Source organism: Macrobrachium rosenbergii, chromosome 11 (genome assembly GCF_040412425.1).
Source record: "Macrobrachium rosenbergii isolate ZJJX-2024 chromosome 11, ASM4041242v1, whole genome shotgun sequence".
Classification (NCBI taxonomy): domain Eukaryota; kingdom Metazoa; phylum Arthropoda; class Malacostraca; order Decapoda; family Palaemonidae; genus Macrobrachium; species Macrobrachium rosenbergii.
This window is the reverse complement of record NC_089751.1, coordinates 14,203,617-14,226,624: the sequence shown is the minus strand read 5'-3', so window position 1 is coordinate 14,226,624 and position 23,008 is coordinate 14,203,617. Positions and strand designations below refer to the sequence as shown.

Below are 23,008 nucleotides of genomic sequence, written 5' to 3'. Positions count from 1 at the left end.
AAATTGCTGATTTTCGTCACAAGACAAGCCCCATAAAACAGGATCGCTGTTAACCGGGGACTGCCTATACTACTATATTAAGGATATGACCCATGACCATGTTTTCCTTACATCATAATATGGACATGTAAAATACCCAAATTAGAATTGGCAGAGTTTCATAATTTTTTTATCACCTGCCTGATACATGATTCATTTATGATTAATCCATTTTTCTGCTCAAAGATGGAAACAATCTTATGTAATGATGTTGAAAACAGTCACTGTCATCTTTAGAACGTCATGTTATACTGTATATCATTGCGTAAAACTATTTTCCATACAGAAAAATTGACATGAATGAAACGAAGTGATAAAAAGCGTTGCAATTACAACCACTGATATAATACAGTGTTGCCACATTTCCACACCACTGACTTGCACACTCGCCTAAATTTTAAAATCATTCAACCCAGAGCTTTCCTCCACAGTCTAAAGATCATTAAGTTAATCACAATCACTTTTTACATTTATTAAAATAATTTTAAGTAGATTTAAGTTCCCTTAATTAGATGGAAACCTTAAGATGCTGTCACTTTGTTATAATCGTCTGCATTCGACGTGTCAATCAAGACATTGCTCGATCGACTTCTGCTGCTTCATGATTCAGTGCAAACAACTATCCTTTGATGGCTCTTTATTCAGTCATTATTATATAAACAGATTTATAAATATGCAAATGACCGAGAATATAGGTCAATGAATCATATAATATAAGAAACTAATATATGTGGCTACAATAAACCCCGAAAAAGTGTGTAAAAATTCTTTCCACACTTGGAAAACCCCACTTCTGCACCCGATCATGTTGTGCATCAAAACTTCCACACCGGAGGCCACATTCCACATTTCGGTAACAATAGGAGACAGCTATCACTAGTAGTATCGCATAAACACAGTCCTTATATTATCATTTCTAAAGCTGATGGTAGTTGAAAAATTCCATTTGTTAAATTTTACAGAAAAAATAGGAAACTCACAAAATGCTATCAAAGATGAAAAAAAAAAAAAAAAAACCTTAAAAGTGTGGATGGATGAAGACATGGAAGTATGCATCCTGCATGTCAATGGTAATCATCCAATCGTCCTGGTGAATGGATGACATGACTTACTGGTTTGTCTCCATCCTGAACTTTGTCTTCTGGATGAAGAGATTTAGAGCGCTAACATCGAGGAAAGGTCTCCAACCCCCGATGACTTGGGGACTACAACCAGACGGTTGTAAAAACCCTGTTGAAATCCATGACCACCTCTACAGCTCTCTTCCGAAGGAAGGTCGAGACTTCTTCTGAAAGGACCGAATACCTTTCTGGGCTTTCCGAGTAGGCCGTCAATATGATGGGCGTAGTGACTAACAGGCTTCTCCCTCAACAGGATGGAGTAGGCAACTTGCAGAACCTAGATTACCCACAATTCTGCTCCTCTGACCCTCCATTTCTCACAAAAAAATGGAGAAGTCTGGCTCCTACTGGTGCATGAAGGACTGAGTCTTCACTTCTTGGAAGAGGGCTTGGTGGAGGTCTTCTTGATTGCCCTGGCTGAAAAACGTACGTTGGATCAGGGTCTAGGTTGAAACCTATGTCTGCTCCCACTAAAGGGGTGTTGTTGAAGCGGTGAGACTGACTTGGCGCAAAACGAGGACAACTCTTTGGGTCGTTTAGCGGACTGTGCAAGATCCTGCATAGACTTCTTCTGGAGGTCCAAAGCTATCTCCTTAACCATGGCCTGGGGAAAGAGATGGTGACGGTCTAAAGGAGAGAAAAGAAGGGCTGACTTCTGCGCAAAGGTGACTCCCTTAGTTGTGAAGGAACACCATAACTCTCTTTTCTTGAGGACCCCAAAGCAGAAAAGAGCAGCAAGTTCCAGGGAGCCGTCTCTGATGACTTTGTCTGTGCAGAACAGGAGGGCAAGCTAGTCTGAAGCAAAGTCTCCAGCCAAGTCGGAACAGTCCTCAATCTTCTTGGTGGGGGCTCCGATCATCCAGTCTAGAAAACTGAAGACCTCGAACACCTTAAAAATGTTCCTAACCAGGTAATTGCGTTCCCTTGATGAGAACATTATCTTCACCGATGAGAAGGCTGATCAACATGACAAATCGATGAGACCAGAGAGAAGTCCCCTTGGGAGGAGGCAGTGACTCCCAAAGAAGGAGCTTCCCTGGTGGCATAGGACAGATACCTCCTACGAGAAAGCAGAAAGAGAGAAAAACAGAAAACAGCCTTGCCTTGTTCTCTCTTCTCAGAGAGCCAAACTCCAACTTCATTTAAGGCCTTCCTTGAAGAGGAGGAAAGGACCATCTTGGGAAGCCTAGTACTGTCATCAGGCTGGTCCCTCATCATGAAGGTCAAGGCAGGAGAGACCGAGGCAGCTGAAGTAAAAAAAAAAAAGTAGGAAAGCTCGACAGGAAGTACTTGAGTAGAGCTGCATATGCTGAGGGAGCAGGATCCTGGTCTAATTCCTCATCATCCGAGGAGACCGGGGACGGGGACAAGTCCGTAGATACCTTAGCTGCAGTAGGAGTTTTCTGTAGCAAGCCCAAAATGTCATAAAGTTGTTGTTGTACGGGCACCAAAGATGGACCATCCACTGCGGGCCTGGGAGGGCCCAAAGCAGGCAGCTGAAGAGATGGCGCTGGACGCCAGGTGCTTGGAAACTGGTGCCGAATGCTCGGAAGCTAGCACCAGGTGCCCAGGAGCTGGAGTTGGGCACTTGGGAACTGGCGACAGGTGCTTGGAAACTGGTGCTAGGTGCTCAGGAAAAGCAGTCAGGTGCTTGTGTGATGATGGGTGCCAGGAAGAGGACAATGGACGCTTGCAAGAACTAGAAGGGCACTTGGGCACCAAACACTGGCATTCTACAACAGGTCACTCGGGAGAAAAATGCCCTGGACTTTCCCAAGCGCTGCAGTAAGGCTGGAGGCTGCGAAGAGGTTCCTTAAACTGCTTACAGGGCAGCAGAGAAGAGTGGTCAGCATCGGCTGCGTGCCTCTTCGAAGGCCAAAACTCGTCTGGGAAGAGCCATTGGCGCCTCTTGTCAGGACTGGAATCCTTAGAAACAGAGAATAACTGACGTACATCCACAAAGACGCCCTTCCAACAGCTGTCTGTCGAAGCCTGGGATCAATCAACAAGCTCAACTGAGGGGTCAAATACTCGTGGGCAAACCCCACCAACCTCCCTTGGACCTCCAGTATGACTTCTCCCAGATTTAGGGACCTTCATCTAGGAGAATTGGCAGGACGAGTAGCCACCGCCTCCACTAACACTGCACTGTCACTAGTCAATCTGTCCATTAGGACCTTTAGGAGCGTCCCTAATTCAGCACAGTATTCACTGCCAGATTGATTTTCTGATCGAATCTGGATTCAAGACTGGCAATGGTATCGGGGTCGAAAGCATGAGAGCCAGGAGTAGACATAATATCAAAAAAGGTCTCAAAAAACCTAAACTAAAGCTAACACGCTCAAAGGCTACCAAAAGTAAGGGTACTTCACTGAATCTTGGAGAAATATCAACCAGCAAGTGATGAAAAGCAAAAATAAGCTGCTGCATACAAATGATGTTCAGCTGGAAGCCAGCAGAAATGAATTGAGCTCTTCAGCTGTGTTGTTACAGTTGTTCACTGATAGTGGGTGGGGCTAGTCACCTACACGGAAATGGTAGAAGCACTACCACGATTTTTAAAATTTAAGCTGCCGCGCAAGTTGAAACTATAGCAATGTAATTACTTGGTAAGCTACTTATATGAAAATAGGATTTTCTTACGTCAAAACCTGTCATTCTATTTCCTGTTCTTTTAAACTATTCACTTATATTCGTAAGTTGAAAACATTCCCATATGTGTCTATACACTCCCATTGATGAAACGCATACAGGACATTTACTTTGTGAACTTTACCTTGCAGAGAAATTTATTACAAAAAGAGTAAAACTTTATTATAAATCAAATTCCACTGATACAAGCATAATTTTTACAGAGAAAGTTATTACAAAAATAGTAAAACTTTATTATAAATTAAATTCCACTGATTCAAGCATAATTTCTTCATGCCACCATGAATCAAGGGGTTACGTCACTAACTAATTAAAAAAGGGTGAACATATTTCATAAAATACTAAGCAGTATGCTCCCTCAAGAAATGAATGAATGAATCAGTCAAGATATTTGGGCCATAAACCCAGCATTGGGGCAATTATAGCTATTCAGCCAAGGTAAAAAGATCCAAAACATAAATCAGACAAAGTACAAGGACCTAAAGGTGAGATAAGAGCAAACTCCATAGTTGCACTAACGAATTACTAGTTGGAGAGAGGTTGTGCAGCAAGATGGAAGAATGGAGAAGGGAAAGGCTAATGCATGGGTGCAGCTAGGAGATGAAGGTATACTGGCAAATCCCTTATTGATATGTTTGGGGCTCAGGTGGTACTAAAACCCCCCTCCCCACAACAAGGAGCCAAGTTACTCACTTAGGAGAATGACATCTGCTCATCTTTGGATGATAGTGTTCTCTCCAGATAAAGTGATACACAAGGCATAATAACCACAGCTAAAATATGGGGCTTGTTAATGAATCTATAAAAAAAACTAATACTCACTTCAAAGTTTGCTTCACTCTCTATGCTGGAATTGGATGCAGTGGACTGCTCAGCACTCCTCCTCTTAGCTTGCCTGTTAAAAGAAGCAACTGCAGTCAACAAAATTGTCCATGTCTTCTCTTCTCAATCTGTTACACCTACTCAAGAGTTGCATCATCATCATTATAGAAATTTTTATAATAAAATTTATTTTCAAAATAATTACCTCTCTATTATGAGAGCTGTATTTCCCGCATTATCTATTCACCCATCTCTTTCGGGTGGTTTGAGCATCTATAGTTTTCCATTCAGTTTGACATACTGATACTCTCTCTCTCTCTCTCTCTCTCTCTCTCTCTCTCTCTCTCTCTCTCTCTCTCTCTCTCTCTCTCTCTCTCTCTCTTATCACAAACAAAAACGATCGCAAACAAAAATACAAAACAAACAAACTGTATGAGAGAAAATGGCTGTGCCTCAAGACAGGGGTAACTTGACTTGTTTCACATATAGCCGTAAGCCATATATTTTTAAGGTGTTTGTAAGATGACTTTGAAATGATACTAATGTGTTTTAGGATGATAGTTTAAGTTATATCTGGTGTTTGAACTATTAAAATAAGCCGTTATAAGCATTTTTTGAGGGGGGCCTTTGGTGTTTCAACTATTAAAATAGGCAGTTATCAGCATTTTGAGAGGGGGGGGATGTGAAGTCTTCGCAAGTTTTAGCTATTCGCAGGTGGCAAACCCCACTGACCTCCATTGGACTGCCAGTTTGCTTCCTCCCAGGTCAGCAAGGGGAGTTTAGCTAGGACCCTGGTCTAGGAGCGTTGGTGGGACGAGTAGCTATCCCCTCTAGCGACACTGCACTTGTTGAAACTTTGACAAGAGAGATTGTACTTTTCCGCAAGTTGTGGTATAGTTTCATGTATTCTTTATAAATTTACTTAAAGTGGAAATGCGTATTATGTAGAAGAAAGATATTATGTTTTGTTGTGTTTGCGTTTAGTTGTGAAAAGCACTGTTTTGCTGTTTCGTGTATTTAATTGTAAGTATACATATAATGGTGCTTAACTACCGGACATCGGTTGTTTGTTTGGTTGTTAGTCAAACGTTTGGTGGTGGTCAAATATGGCCATGAAGGCAGTCTCGTCACAGCCTTGGTGCAGTGTAGTTCTATCTAATACGGACTCAAGAAAAGGGAATGCAGCCATAGTTATCAGTGCCTCCAAGTCCACTTAAGTATTCCCTTTCATCTCAAAGTTCATTTAAGGAGACTTTCTTGAGGTGTGCGTTGGATGAGGGTTACGAAGTAGAGATTGTGCTCATGCCAATCTCATTCTAATTCAAGCTAGGAATATTAAATGCACCATTTGAACTAGCAGTGTTTATATTGTTTATGTCTTAGATCAATATACACAATGCAATGCAGTGTTTTAAGTGCAATTTGGAATAGCAAATGAGTAAAATAACCTGGGTGTCGTAGTATACGACTTAGGCTACAATTAGGTTAGTACGTTTCAAACCGTTTAGGCCATACGACTACACTTACGATTTGAAATGCTCTACTTGTTCTGAATGAGTTGGAATAGCACTCTACAATGAACTTGCACTAACACCAATGCTGTTAAACTTGTCCATCAGAACTCTAACCGAATTCCCAATCTGGGAAACAGTATTAACCAAAAGATCAAACTTCTGATCTACACGAGCTTCTAAGTTGACAATGGCATTGAGTTTGGAGGAACAAGAGCCAGGTATTGGAGTAACTGGAAAAGTCGGAGGACTAGAGATTGGGGAAAAGGCAGTCACAAGTGTTAAAGGGACAGGTAAATCAGCAACAGCTACTTTCGGAGAATTATCACGACTAGAAGAAGCTCTAGCTTCAGCCCTAGTGGTTGCCTTCCTCAGTCTGTCACACTGAAGTTTTTCCAAATGAGAATTCAAAATTCTCCACTTCCCCTTATCCCAGTTTTTACATTTGTCACAATTAAGGTCTGGTGAGCAAACTTGCTCTACAAGAACAACAAATGGTGTGGCTGTCATATTTAGCCGACATGAGTCTGGTCTTGCAGCCTTTACTGCAGTACCTAACACTAGACAAGCTAGAGTCTGATATAATAGCTCGAAAACAGTCACAATAGTTCAAGTCACAATCGGAAAAGTCCTAAATATTAGCTAAGCTAATTAAGATTAGCGAGCTACGAAAAATCACAGAATACTTCACCAAATGAAGAGAAAGCCAAAACCACCCAGTGAAAAAACAAATACAAAGAGCTGCTCAACAACCAATGTTTAGTCATTGACTGGCAGAAACGAACTGAGCTCTTTAGCTGTGTTGTACCTATTCTTCCCTGAAAGTGGGCGAGACAAGCTACCTACACCCAAAACAAAAGAGCGCTACTGCAATTTTTTAATTTTGAGCTGCCGTGTAAAGTAGAAACTAATAGCTATGTAACTATTTGGTAAGTTATTGTATAAAACTAAAACTTCACTGATTAACTGATCTCACACTGCAATCCTGCACTGCACAGTATACATAAACTATTGTATACTGTAACCTTTCCTTTTTACATCAAGTAACTTGTGGCTAATTTTGAATTTCTGGTATTTAATGCTGCCTAAAAACTATGCACTGTTTGTAAGGCTTCAAATACCAAATGAGAGGACTGCATGCATTATATATCATTCATATTTGAGTTCTATCATTATAGGAATGCTATTCACATGTCTGAATATAAGCAACCTATGAGATCTTTATCTTTCAGACCAGACTGTCCAGGGGGCTTCCATCTGTACTTTTAGTTCTTACGCCCAAAAAGTAGCGCAAAGCACACTACTCACCTTTCAAAGCATCAGCATCCACAATATCTTCAGATGTCTTATCACGCCAAAGAGTACCAGAAGTCTTACATTCCCTTTGCTGTAAAACCGTGGAAAGATCTCCCTTGCAGCATTATTAAGCCAAAGCTCATAACTTCATAGATATAAAGTGGCATGTACCACTACTTTATTTTTTCTTGTTCTGCTGCATTAATGCCTTCATTTACAGTGGCTCGTATATATTTGTTGATTTCTTTTAATTTGTAATTTTCTTCTTTGCTCTTGCCTTTTACATATGAGCATTCTGTGAGCATTTTGCAGGTTAATGGCCTCCTTTGAGCTTGTTCTGAATCCCTTCCCCATCCCAAACAATGATAACAATGCAAGATGAAAGAACCTTGAAAAAGTTAAGCATTGAGGATGAATTGGTAAAAGTTGTAACACAGACTATAGCTTTTCAGAAACTCCTGCTTACTTCTTTAGAGGTAATGGAATGAATACAAAGAAATGGTTTAGGTACTATTTCCATACTGGGCTGACATATATCTTCAGCATCATGAACAGTTATCTGCACACAAGGTGCATCTTGCTTGGTTTCTGGTCCATCTCTTAATTTCCTCTAATGATATGTCCATTGTTGACTTGATCTAGCTTACCAAAAGGTCTATTGCCATATACCATGAGCACAGAATTAATAAAGCCCTTTTGACTGTTTAACATTTTTTAAACTGTAACATAACAAATTAGAAATTTATATTTTACAAAAAAAAAAAAAATATACAAGAAAATTTTTTTAAAATATGCCTTTATTAAAATGCAATAAAAGTAAAAACCAATTTTTTGAGACACACCAGGATTTCCTTACAATTAATCATGTCTAAAAAAATAAAACCGTGGGTGCCAAACATGGAAGGAAATGCTACAAGAGATTGAGTATATTTCTTTCCTCGTAGCACTTCCTTCTATGTTTGGTGCCCATGCTTTCATTTTTGTAAACATGATTAATTGTAAGAAATCCTGGTGTCTCAAAAAATTTGTTTTTATTTTTTAGTGCATTTTAATACAAGCATGTTTAAAATAAAATTTTTTAATATCTTTTTATTTTATTCTTTTTAGTTTTGACAGAAACTGTAACAGATTTATGAATGTAGCTAAAGAAATTGAACATGATATCATGTTGAGCCAAAGAAGATTTGAAAAATCTGTAGAGTTATTAGCTTATTTACAGAGTCAAACAAGGTATGAAAAATTCGAAGATTTTCATACAAATCCTGAGATACTGGGAGAAGCCACTGTAGGGTCACTAGAGGTCACTGCAGACCTACTGATCATGTAGGGTTGTATTGTCACCAGGATTGAATAACCTTCAAAAATTTCAAGTTCATCGGACAAAGGGAACAGGTCAAAAATTGAGTTACAAGTTTTGACACAAACAGATGCAGAAGTCAAGTTAAATAAAAGCATGTAACAAAAACACCAGACATTATGATGATGATCACAGGTATGAAAGGGAAACAGCTGATTACGGCCATTTAACTTGTTGGTAATTTCTTCTACTCTTGGATAGAAAGGTGACCTGACTTGGGAATTCTAGTTGATATTTGATGAATGGTACCCTCAGTGTTTTTACATATTCTGACATTTAGAACTGACTTCTGCCCTCTTATGATGTCTCACTGCACTTCAGCACTTATGAAGGCACATTCATGTGTGTCTCCTTGGCATGTAAATAGTATCTAAAACATTCTTCCATATTCATTCTATCCTCGCTGAAAAAGGAAACAGGGGTTTCTGAGAAGCCTAAAGAGTATGTTGCTATTTTTACCAACACATCCTCAATACTTGATTTTTTAGGTGTCCTTTTTTGTTACTGTTCATTATATACTGAAACAATAATAATAATACTGTTATTATGATAACAAGCAACCAACCCTTCTCTGAGTATATTATTACTATAAAGGCAGTTTCAGTTCCATTTTTTTGTAAGGAATCTTATGTTTTCTTATTAATTTTTTTCATATCCTGACAGACTATGATGGATTCTGTCCACCAACAGGGAGGCACACCATCAGGTTAATGACCTTCTCCAGTGCCAGTAGGAAGACAAGAGTAAACTATCCTGCAGAAGGCTGAAGGTTCACATGAAGCAAGGCAATATTAATATCAGATTTAAACCCAATTGAAGAAACAGCAGTCTTCCTTAATTTGGGATTAAACAACCATGTCATAAAGAGACCAAAGTTCCTAGAGGTTGAAGTTCTTAATCTGATTCAATTACAAAAATCAAGGGTTGACCATGTACCATGTCAAGTGACTCCCTCCAACATTTAGTGATTGCTGAAGCCAATTACTGGAACTTAACAACAAAACAGATGAGGCTACAGTTAAGATATTACCAAGGAATAACCACCCATCATGAAGACAGAGCCACCGGCTTGGTATTAAATCTGTCCTCAGTTACTGACAGATTTCCCATTGGGGCTGAAGAGGTTCCCTCCACTAACATCATTGGCTCCCTGGATGCTGAGTATCCATACACCAACATTCTTGGGGATGAAATGATTGGGCACATTTTACAAATAACATACAAGAGGGATGACACTCCCAGCTTCAACGTTGTAGAAAAAGCCCTTGGGTCTCTGTATAAAGACTTGCACCAAGAAAGCCTCCTTCAATGCTCACAAAGGCTACCTCTACTGCCACCAAGACAAGAGGGCTATGGGATCCCTTAAGGGCCCTTTTCACTAACTTCACATGGGTAGAGTTGAGAAACTTGCCTTCAACAGGATCCCCTGCACAGAAGACTCCTTCATGCATGGAGACTGAAGAGGAAGCAGAAGCCTTGCAAAGGACCTTCAGAGTGTTCAGCTCGCATGTGAAAGCATCCATGATGGTACCCTCCACTAGCTTTACTGTAGAGGTCCAACAGAACCCTACAGTTTATTATTCCTTTGTACGAGAAGATGGTAATAGATACCTTCATCAGAAAGGCACTTGCCTACTGTTCATCATAAAAGGATACAACTATACTCATCAATAACAGATTCTCCAATCATTACATTCACCAGCAGATCCACATCAATCAACAGTAGATCCACATCACCATAAGGAAGATAACTTTTCCTTTCAATGCTGGAAGTTTGGAAAACAATAAACACACACACATGCACAAACTTTCTTCCTATTCACCCAACAGCAACAAAACAAAACTATAATGATCTTCTATAAGGGTATAATGTATAATAAATATAGTAATGATGAAAGTACCCTTTCAAAAATCATCACCAATAATATGACCAACACCTGCAATGAAAACACCATGTAACACATTTAATAAAAGAACCAAAGACTTAGTCATGACTGGTTTGATGTAAAAGGTGGTCTGTGACAAGAGCGAGTTTTTTGTCTTTATGTCGATTTCGAGTTTTTGCCTTTATGTCGATTTTACATCTTTATAATGGGCTGATGTGATATATGGTCGGAGAAAGTCTTGTGACACCAACTGCAGTATTTATTCTACTTTGCCTGATAAATTACTAGTCAAAGATCTGCTGAACCTTGTGATGACAGAAGGCTTAATAGGGAAAAAACAGTGTGAATTAAAGAAGTGTGAGTTTTCATGGGAAAGATGATCTCTGGATCAAGTATTTGTTATGAAACAGTTATGTGACTGGTTTGAGCAGCAACTTAACAAAACATCAGAATATATTCATTTGACAGAAACTGTTTCCTTCATATCTTCAGGGAATGTCCTATAAAGTTTGCCAGCAGATGAGACAACTAATTAGAAAATCATGTTATACTTGGGATGATAATGATAATAAATACTGTAATAATAATTAGAAGTCCTGCTTACTTAGTGCAAAAATAAAACAATTAAATGTCAAACCTTACAACACTGCAGGTGCTACTATCAGTACATATACACACACTTTTATCCTTTTATTCTTCACTTAGCTTTTTTTTAATGAATGAAATATCTCACTTGACATTTAGTATAAGGGAAACTCAATTATTGCACCAACACCAAAAAATATACATATATATTTCAGCAACATCAACATTAAACAAGTTATTTTGAGGAATGGTGCTTTAACTTGAGACAGTGGGGCCTGACTCAGACATGTCTAATGAGACTTCTCCTTCTTCCAAGATCTGTCAAGCTGGTAAGACTAGGATCCTTTTAAATGGACTAAGTATACTTAAGATAAATTGGTTCATAAGAAAATAAAATACACCTTTGTAAATGATGGTGATACTGAAGGTAAAGCACATCTAAGTTGAACGGATAGTCCTATTTCAATACTAAACCGCAAATTAATGAAAATCTTGCAAGGCCATATCATATTATAACCTATCTTAACCTCCTTAATGGGCCAGCATGTTCACATACCCTTTCCTCTTCTGCTGCGTTCCTTCAAAATACGGACCAGTCACAGAAAATGAAGTATTCTGGCCTGTTGTACTCTCATTAAATTCTGTAGAAATGGTGCAAGGGGTACCTAATGGACTACTTGAAGCTGAGTTAAGGTGACTCTGGTCACAGTTCTTCCCGACATCAACTTGAATAGGATGGTGCAAGTTTGAACCTGGTAAGCTTTCAGATGGTGTTGCATTGACTTCCATTACTGAAAACATGTAACATTAGTTAAGAACATTCAATCAATGATGAAAACTTCACATGACCGCACTTTACTACAACATTCTGGAACGAATAGCTTTCCAAAAATATCAAATACAGTAATCTCTTGATTATCCAGATGCACATTATCCAACACTGACATTGTCTGGACATAACCAATATATATATATATATATATATATATATATATATATATATATATATATATATATATATATATATATATATATATATATATATATATATATATATATATATATATATATATATATATATATATATATATATATATATATTACACAGTACATTATATATATATATATATATGTGTATATATGTATATAAATGTATATGTGTATATATATAGATATATATATATATATATATATATATATATATATATATATATATATATATATATATATATATATATGATTATCCAGATGCACGTTATCCAACACTGACATTGTCTGGACATAACCAGATATATATATATATATATATATATATATATATATATATATATATATATATATATATATATATATATATATATATATATATATATATATATATATATATATATATATATATATATATACACACATACACACACATTATATATATATATATGTGTGTATATATGTATGTATATATATATATATATATATATATATATATATATATATATATATATATATATATATATATATATATATATAATAGCCACGATGCCTTCTTAACAGAAGAATTCCTCATGCTTTTTGGATAAGCTTGTCACTACAAAGCCTTAAGATCCAAGTGCAAAAAATATGAAGAAATTCTGATGTCCAGTAGTGGGAAACGACCCGGGGTCCACTGATCAGAATGAGGTACCATTGCCACACCAGACCACGAGAAGGTTAGGTGGACAATGGTACCTCGTTCTGATCAGTGGACCCAGGATCGTTTCTGGCTACCGAGCATCAGAACTTCTTCATATTTCTTGCACTTGGATCTCAAGACTTTGTAGTGACAAGTGTATCCAAAAAAGCAAGAAGATTTCGAAAAATTTAAGAGGGCATTGTGGCTATTACAACTACATATATAAAAGTACCTGGTAAAAAGTGACCAGTAGATTTTACATATAAATATATATTATATATATATATTACATATATATATATATATATATAAAGAGAAAGATATATATATATATATATATATATATATATATATATATATATATATATATATATATATATATATATATATATATATATATATATATATATATATATATATATATATATATATATATATATATAATATATATATATATATATATATATACATAATGTATATATATATATATTTAGCCAAGGCCACAGGAAAAATAAAAGGAGGAGTACCAAGCGCTTTCACGTTCTTTCAACACATTTTCGAGGTACAATGCTAAAAACAAGGAGAATACCTAATAAAGTAAATATAAAAGTTGAAAAAATGTAAACACAAATATCCAAGATCCGGTTAAAACTAGTACAGCAAGTATGGAACAGCTCAACAGGTGATTAAAAAAGAAACAATCTTACAAGTCTCTTTAACAACAAATGCATCTAGTTTGTACATACCCTGGCTTACATTCAGTAAGCCACCATGATATTTAATAAAAGCAGATTCAATAACATTCCTACGAGTTATATTGTTACAATATAAAACAATTTTTGGCCCCTCCCAACGAACTGTATGATTAAAATTATTAATGTGTAAAAATAAAACATTCAACATTTGTCCCACTCTCACACTATATCTTTGTTGTTTAACTCTTGTCTCTAGTCCCTTCCCAGATTGTCCTATATAAAAACCATAGCAATTCATGCAAGGAATCCTGTAAATGCAGCTCTGAGAAACTCTGGGAGAATTCCTTATTAATATATTTTTCAAGGTATTTGAACATTTAAAACCAACATTAAAATTAAAATTCTTGCAAAAATTTGGAACCCTACATAGGTGATCACTATATGGTAAAATAAATACATTTTCATTATTAAAAGCCACTCTGGTAGTTACTGAATAAAAAGTCTTTTGTGCTTTTTGCAAAGCACATTCAACAAAATACTTAGGGTATTTTAATTTTTCTGATATGCTAAAAATATTTTCAAACTCCTCTTGAAGAAATTGGCTAAATATATTGTCACATGCTATTTAGTGAGATATAAGCATTTTATATATATATATATATATATATATATATATATATATATATATATATATATATATATATATATACAGTATGTCCCAGTTTCTGACGGGAGTTCCGTTCTTGCTTACTTGCGTCAGTAACCCGAAAAATCGTCGTAAGCCGGAAAATCGTCGAAAATCGTCAAAAATCATAAGAAAACCTTACTTTTAATGCTCTGGGTGCATTGAAAACGATGTAAACTGCATTATTATTGAGTTTTACATAAAAAAAACCTTCAAATTATGATTATTCTGCCGTTTTTAAATATATTTCTTCCGTCGATCGGCGCACGATGCGTCGTAACCCGAACATGCGTCTTAAGCCAGGAAATAATTTCTGATGAATATATTTGAAAAGCGTCGTAACCCCGGAACGCCGTAAGCCGGAACCGTCGTAAACCGGGGACTGCCTGTATATATATATATATATATTGTCCATCAGTAATCCGGCAATCAGTAGTCCGGAACAATCAGGAATCCGGCACAACTTTCGGCTAGAGTAATTTCTAATGTTTCCGAACTAATTTTCAAATTTCCCGGGTCGCTGCGCTAACTCGCTCGTCGGCCGCTTCGACTTGGTGGTGCAGTGTGCTACATCAACAAACTGGAGGTGTTTGTAAACACAGGTATGCTTTTGCTGTTGTATATACTGCATATGTATGTATGTAATCAGTACCATCTGTACATATATGGTAGCCTAGCCTACACTACACAGTATACTCTATACATAAATGGTATAGTAATTACTGGTGTCAGCTAATTCTGCAGGTTCAATGCAGATTGACTTATGCTAATTCAGTATAAATAGAAATTGAATAACAAACAAGGCTTAGCCTACGCTATGGTATATCGTATAGGCTACATATAAGGTAGCCTAGCCTACATTATACTGAACTCTATTCACATATTAACAGTATTATACAAACATCAACATAACGAATGTGCATCTTTTTCATGGATCTTTTAAAAAGTTATGCTTTACTACATTGTATCCAATTGCGTATATTCTCATATTGCTTTTGTATTATAAATTGCAATCAATGTTTTCTTTTGGGAATCGATCACGCAGTGTTTATTTCACCACATTTAACTCAGTTCAGAGTGCTTTTCTTGCTTCTAGTTAGCATAAATGAATATAGATACTTTATTTATTTGGGACAAGGATATTTTTTGTTATACGAAGTGTTTTTAAGTCAAAATATAACAAATACATCTCGTTGTGAAATTAATTTAGCTATTTTTTTTTTTAATATATGATGTTCGCGGGAATCGCGGCTGGCCGTTTTGGGGGCATGTTTGTGTTGTGTAAAAAAAATCAAGATTCCGTTCGCTTTTTTCTCTTGATTTCATCATAATACGAGCTTTACATATTTATCTTTTATCGGCGTGAAAACAGCAGTAATTTGTATTCTTTCATGCCCAGTAGTTTTGATTAAAATACATTCTCTCCAATTTTATTTACGGTCGAGCTTCATCCATGTGGCCGATGCACGATAATTTATAGTCATTAGCAGCTTGAACATTGTTTTCTCAGCTTCAGCTACAACTTGCTGTTTAAAGTTACTGTAGCAGTATATTTCCTTCCCAGTCTTTTCTCCAAAGCGAATAAGGGTATAGTGTAAAAAATATATCAGTCCTATTGTACAGTACTCAATGTCATTTGTAATATAACTACCGTAATTGTTTAACCGTACGATGGTTGAAATACAAGCACAACAGTTGTTATCCGATACGATTATTAGCAAAACAACAGTTTCCCCTTCGGTTGTTTATGGCTGTACGCATTTACACAAGAGTATAACATTACTAACAATACTTTTATCATTCTCTTTTACTTTTTTAACTAACAGATGCAATAAAGAGATGGAGGAAAAGAAGTTGTTCTACTGTAAGTTGGTCCCTCTCGCTGCCTGATTGTACGCTGCTGCCTGCACCTGTGCGAAATCTAAAAATATTTCCTAAATATTTTCGTATCGGTATTAATTGCTACCACCATCATAAACTCGAAATATCGTAAGTCAAATTATCGTAACTCGAGCACTACCTGTACAGTATTTGATAATTGTCTTTTCTTTATTAACCAACTTGTACTGATTTATGGGATATTTTAATTCTAAGATGAGGTGCTTAGCTACTGGGTTTCGTGTATTCTAGCCTAATAAATGGCTAATCCGGCAAAATGGCTAATCCGGCACCCTCCACGTCCCAGTGATGCCAGATTAATGATGGACAACCTGTGTGTATATATATATATATTATAATGAAAAAAACTCCAATGGCTGGCAACACTGCAGGGGTCAAAGGAAATGCTGGTAAAGCTGCGCACACCCATAAAGAGATTTAGAAAGGGATTGGAGTTGTGGGAGGCCAAGACAAGTTTCCATGGTGGGGGGTGTGGGGGCTGGAAGGCTGGGTGCCACGGGAGGGGAGCAGCAGTAAGGCTGCAGGAGATTCACTCAAAGAAAATGTTGCTTTAGATGGTGCTTCCAAGGTGGCCAGGGAAAGAGTTTCCCCAGCTGGGAGGGGGCTCGGAATGCAGTGTGGGATGAGTGGGAGGGGTAGGCAAGCATTTAATTTCGTTAGAGCTTTTTTTCTTTTTTACATTTATGCTTTTTCCACATTTTATTAAAGGATATTACAGTACTGTACTGTAACTTGTAATGAAATAAGCAAGCATAACTGAGAGAGAGAGAGAGAGAGAGAGAGAGAGAGAGAGAGAGAGAGAGAGAGAGAGAGAGAGAGAGAGAGAGAGAGAGAGAGGACAACTCATACAACATAAGTTAAAGCCTATAACACATATGCACAAGCATACTCCTTCTCTTTTTAGTTTTCTGTAAAAGAAAACTATTGAGATGGCTATTTGCCTGTCCGTCAGCACTTTTTCTGTCCGTCCTCAGATCTTAAAAACTACCGAGGGTATGTTGGTATGTTGATCATCCACCCTCCAATCATCAAACATACCCAATTGCAGCCCTCTAGCCTTAGTAATTTGTATTTTATTCAAGGTTAAATTTAGCCATGATCTTGCGTCTGGCAACACTATATGACAGGCCACCCCTAGGCTGTGGCTGAAAGTTTCATGGGCCGCGGCTCGTACAGCATTATACCGAGACCATCGATTGATCCAAAGGAACTAAAGCTTAGCACATTTTTTACTTTTTATTTTACATTAACATCATTTTTATTTTAACAGCATTTTCTCATTTTTTTATTTTTGTGTGTTTTGCCATAATTTTACTGCATAAAATATGAAAAAACAAATGAAATTTACAACCCAAAAGAGACAGAAAAGCATTCGATATCCCCTAGCGTGTATGCAGTTATAATCATGTACCTACACACTCCTTCAGTTGAGAGAAGGGAGTTATAAAGCAGCTGAGCATACGTATTGCCAACATCTATGACTAATTCCACATTCATGACTAATTCCACATTAGCATAAAAATATCGTTAATCAATATTTTACTGTGAATGAGAACATTATATCTGAGATTAAATATATCACCAGTGATAGAATATTCTCATGTGCTCTTCTGATATGTGTGGTAATCATATTAGCCAACTATTAAAAAAAATAAAAAGAGCTTAATAGTGACGTCAATATTGATGAAATGCCACAAGTAGATTTAAGCATACACCAATGCAAGTAAAGCTTCTGTGATATGAGGTAAAATGAAAAATCACTAATTCCAATAAAACAGAAAATAATTACTATAATTACATTTTTGTAGGATTCTAAAAATTAAGTTTCTCTAGATACATCATCACTGAGGAACTCCTTATATACTAAGGATGTAAACACAGGGTGTTTTAAACATACATACACACACAGTTTCCATGACAAGACAGAACGAGTACTCAGTGATTACAATACAACAGTATATTAAAGAAAACTTTTTAAAAAATGTTCTTAAAAATAACACACTGAAAGAGCCAAGTCTACAGTGCAATATGGATGCAATACTTGGGGTAATTCATGGAAGGAAACTAAGAGTAAAAAGGCAAATTTATCTAAATATAAGTAACACAAATATTTTCTATATACTCATGTATTACAGTAAACCCCCTGCATTCGCGGGGGATGCATACCACCGCCCCCCAGCTCCCCGCCCCCGGCGAATAGCTAAAATCTGCGAATACTTGAAACCCCTCTAAAAACACTTACAACTGCCTATTTTGATGTTCAAACGCAGAAAAATCTCTACAAATGCTTATACCCAAGTATTTCAATAGTTTCATCACGAAAAGTGCATTTAGTCATGAAAATTATATGAAAATACAGTAATTAGTGAATATTTCTCAGTGAAAAATACAGAGAATGGACGAATTTTCCGCGAATAATGTGTATACACGTTCCACAGAGAAATCTGCGAATAGATGAGTCTGCGAATCATGAGAATGCGAATACAGGGGGTTTACTGTATATGATCTAACGCATCATGTAACCCTTAAAATTTCATCCCCTTGTGAGTTGCATTTTCAATAGCATAGATAAGATTAGGCTAACCTCATTACCTCTGTAATCCCATCTTGTAAATGAATAAAAGTAAAAAAATAAAACTTGTTTTTACTTCCCGAGCAAATTTCATTTTTGTATTGTACTAGGCTGTACTTGTACAGCACATTTCATTTTCAATGGAGTATACTAGGCTAGGCTTTCAAACAAGATTTCAAACTTATGGCGTATGAAGAACTTTATAACCATCTCTTTGGATAAGCACCCAGCCTGACCAATACACAACAATTACTCAATTTACACACCTGTTCCTGTTTACACTCCTCGCCCAAGCCAGCTCATGACCACAACGAACAAAAGAAAGACTTACAAACCCACCAACAAACCGCAAACAAGAGCACTCACAACCTTCCGCCAACACCGCAAACTCATCACTCCCCAACATCACCGTTTTACTAACTCTTGACTTCTTTATGCCTTATGACGCCACAATAACAACCATTATGCCATTCCAAACATAATGAAAGGACTGGATTTACAAATGCCCAATGCTGTAAAATTAACAGCATACTTTGTCTACATTTCTTAAATGTATAATGCTTATACCCACTTCACTAATGCACTTAATGAAAATAACAAAATAATAATTATTAAATTTATAAAACTGACAGATAATCACTCTTATAATTAACAAAATACTTACTACTGCATGAGCATCACTTCCCAAAAAACTGGCATAAACAACATCGAGTACAGACAAACAACAGAATCGAGAAACAGCTATTTTGCAATTCTGAGGGATTACAGAGTAACAAATGTTGGTTTACCTTTGTATACCTGTTTTACATTTGTTTTATGTACAAAAATAAGAATAATTCCAAGTGCTATTGCAAGAAATCGCTGCATCAGCTGCACTGATCTTGTATAGTCTTCTCTATTTTCCTTATAACAGTTTTCTCTCTGTTACTGCAACTGCCAAGTAATGCAACAATGTGATTCATCCGGAGGGAGTTAATTTCCAGGGATTTCTACATACTGCACATCTATTTGGAGTAACTCAAATATGGTGGGCATAGCCCATAGGGTTATATTTACTATAAAGATCGGTATAAGTTGAATTAGGTTGCAAGTTGAAATCTCGAAGTGGCGAACGTTTCTCCCGGATTCATCCAAGTATGATTATGGCAGTGGGTCGGAGTAAACTGGTGATGCTAAAGGGATCTACTCTACAAATAGTCGTAGGTGATCGGGGGGGGGTTTGCCTCATGCTTTGTCATTGGCTGATGGTGCAGTGCTAGCCTCCTATTGGCTGGAGAAAGTTTTTCTCAAGCCATTTCTCAGTGTTGGGGACGACAAATAGGAGGTTGTAAAACCCCTTCATGTTTACGCCTTTGACCACCTCTACAGCCCTCTTCCTGAACAGGGACGAGACTTCTTGTGACAAGGCCAAAAACCTCTCCGAGCCTATGGAGTAGGCTGCCAAGCTGACAGGAGAGGAGGCTAAGGGAGGTTTCTCCCTGAACAGGATGGAATATCCCTCTCTGAGGACTTTTAATACCCACGGCTCAACATTCCTTTCTTCCCACTTGCTCCAAAAGCGTAGAAGTCTGGTTCCCACCGGAATACAGACGACAAGATCCTCACTTATGAGAGGGAGGGCTTGGCTGATGTTTTCTTGGTTGGTCGAACTGACCGAATATCCTGTCTCCTTAGGATATTTGGATGACTGCGCCAGCAGATCCTGCGTGGATTTCTTTTGCAACTCTGCTGCTACATGTTCTACGGTGCATGGGGAAACAGACTACAGAAGCCTAAAGGCACAAAAAAGAGAGCTGACCTCTGGGAAGGAGTGACTCCTTTGTGGTGAAAGAGCACCACTGCTCTCTTTTCTTGAGAACTCCAACCACAAATAAGGCAGCCAGCTCCTGGGAACCATCCCTAATTATCTTATCTGTGCAGGAGAGCACTCCTAACCAGTCTGCAGAGAAGTTATCTTGAAGGGTGGTGCAGTCCTCAATCTTCTTCACTAAGGCATCCACGGTCCTATCTAGGAAGCTGTAGATTTCAAATACTTTAAAAAAATGTCTCTCACCATGTGGTCCAGCTCCGATGATGTGAATACAATCTTGGTGGAGGAGAATGCCGATCTATGTGCCAAATCGATCAGGCTGGAGACGTCCCCCTGGGAGGAGGCAGAAACTCCCAAAGGAGCTTCCCCAGTGACATAAGATAAGTACCTCCTTTTGAAAGGCAAGGAGAGGAGCAAAATACCGCCTTGCCTAGATCTCTCTTTTCTGTCAGCCAAGTCTCAATACCTGACAGGGATTTCTTCGATGAGGAAGAGAGTACCATCTTGGGCAGTCTGGAGGATTCTGTAGGCTATCTCATCATGAACACCGAAATCGGAGAAGATGGAGTATCTGGGGAAAAGAAGGACGGATAGCATAACAGGAAGTGCTTTAAAAGCGAAGCATATGCTGAAGAAGGATGTTCCTGTTCAATGTCTTCTTTTTCTTCTTCTTCAGACGAAAAGGAGAAGTGCCTAAATCCGCGGGTTCCTGAGTTGCTGTCGGCTTCTGCAGTAGATCCAGGATACTGTCCAGGCGACGCTGGATGGGTTCCAAAGAAGGATCCTGGAAAGATGGCGTTTGGCGCCCTGAATGTGGCACCGGATGCCTGGTAGATGCTGGCGCCAAGCCGGAAGGTGAGCTGACAAACACTGACTTACGTATGTAAACAGTTGAACGATCAACCCTATCAGATCCCACTGGGCGCTCAGATCCCACAGATAGCTCAGACCTCACTGGCCACTCAGATCCTTCAGATTCCACTGTATGCCTGGATCCCTCGGATCCCACTGGGTGCCTGGATCCACCAGATCCCACTTAAAGCTTGGATTCAACAGTCCCACTAAATGCTTAAATCCAACTAGGCCCTCGGATCCCACTGGACGCTCGGACCCCTCAGATCGTACTGGGTGCTTGGATCCCACTGTGCACTCGGATCCCTTGGATCCCACTGGACACTTGGATCCCACTGGACACTTAGATACCACTGGATACTTGGATCCCACTGGGCATTCTGACCGCTCGGAATGGTTCTTGGAAGCCCGTTTCAGTACTACATATTGGCACGCTGCCACACAAAGTCAGAGACAAACGACTGGGGTTGTCCCTAAAGCTACATCAAGGTTCAGGACTAAGGTCATGATCTCTGGACTGTTTACACAGAAGCGGGGAAGCGTGTTCAGCGGTGGATACGGGCTTTTTCAACGGCCTGGTTGCACTTGAATAGTGCCAACTGCACCGCTTACTTGCACTGGAATCTGAATCACTGAATGATAAGGCATGTACACCCAGCTGGACACTTTTCCAGTGGCTGTCCACCGAGTCCTGGGATCCATATATAACAGGCTCAGCCGAGGGGGCAACTACCCATGGGCAAACCCCACCAACCTCCCTTGGACTTACAGTTTGCCTCCTCCCAGGTTTAGGGGAGTTTGACATGGACGTTCTTCTAGGAGCGTCAGTTGGACGAGCAGTTACCTCCTCCACTGACACTACACTTGCACCGTGATCAGTGGTACTCATTTTATCCATCAGACCTCTTGCTGAAGCCCCAATTTGAACTACAGTATTTACTAAAAGACTAAACTTATGGTCTATCCTGGCTTCCAGACTGGCAATGGCATTGGGTTCAGAAAGTTGGGAGCTAGGTAATGGAGTTGCTGGAAAAATCGGAGGACTGGTGATAGGGGGAAAAAGCAGTCACAGGAGTAGAAGTAGCGGGTATCTTAGCAGATACCTGGCTGGTAGAACTCCTAGCTTCGGCTCTAGCGGCTGCCTTCCTCTGTCTGTTTCTCTCAAGCTTGTCCAAGTAATTAGTCAGTCTTCCACTTCCCCTGATCCCAGTCCCTACATTCATCACAATGACAACAAATGGTATGAGCATCATACTTGACTGACTTAAGTCTGGTATTGCAGCCCTTGCTGCAAAACCAGACACTAGAAGAGCTAGAGTCAGACATAATAGTCAAAATCGGGTAAATAATAGTCACAATCGAGTAAGTCAACTAGATAAGCTAATGCGATTAGTGCAAATGCTACCAAAGCAAAGAATACTTTGCCAAAAGCAGCGAGTGCTGCTGAAACAACCAATGATCAGTCGTTGAGCGGCAGAAACGAACTAAGCTCTTCAGCTGCGTTGTACCTATCCTTTCCCGAAAGTGGATGGGGTCAAGTTATCGACACCAAAACAA

General features: G+C 38.3%; 1 protein-coding gene across 2 annotated transcripts in view; it reads right to left on the bottom strand.

The window, feature by feature from the left end:
• LOC136843172 (microtubule-associated protein futsch-like) overlaps positions 1 to 23,008 on the bottom strand; it is a 103,707-nt gene that overhangs the window by 64,092 nt on the left and 16,607 nt on the right. For both annotated transcript variants that reach the window (XM_067111242.1, XM_067111241.1), the window contains exons 5-6: positions 11,826 to 12,060; positions 4,635 to 4,707 (exon numbers count right to left, since the gene is read on the bottom strand). In XM_067111242.1, the coding sequence (XP_066967343.1) occupies positions 4,635 to 4,707; positions 11,826 to 12,060 (308 nt within the window). The remainder of the gene's footprint in view (positions 1 to 4,634; positions 4,708 to 11,825; positions 12,061 to 23,008) is intronic.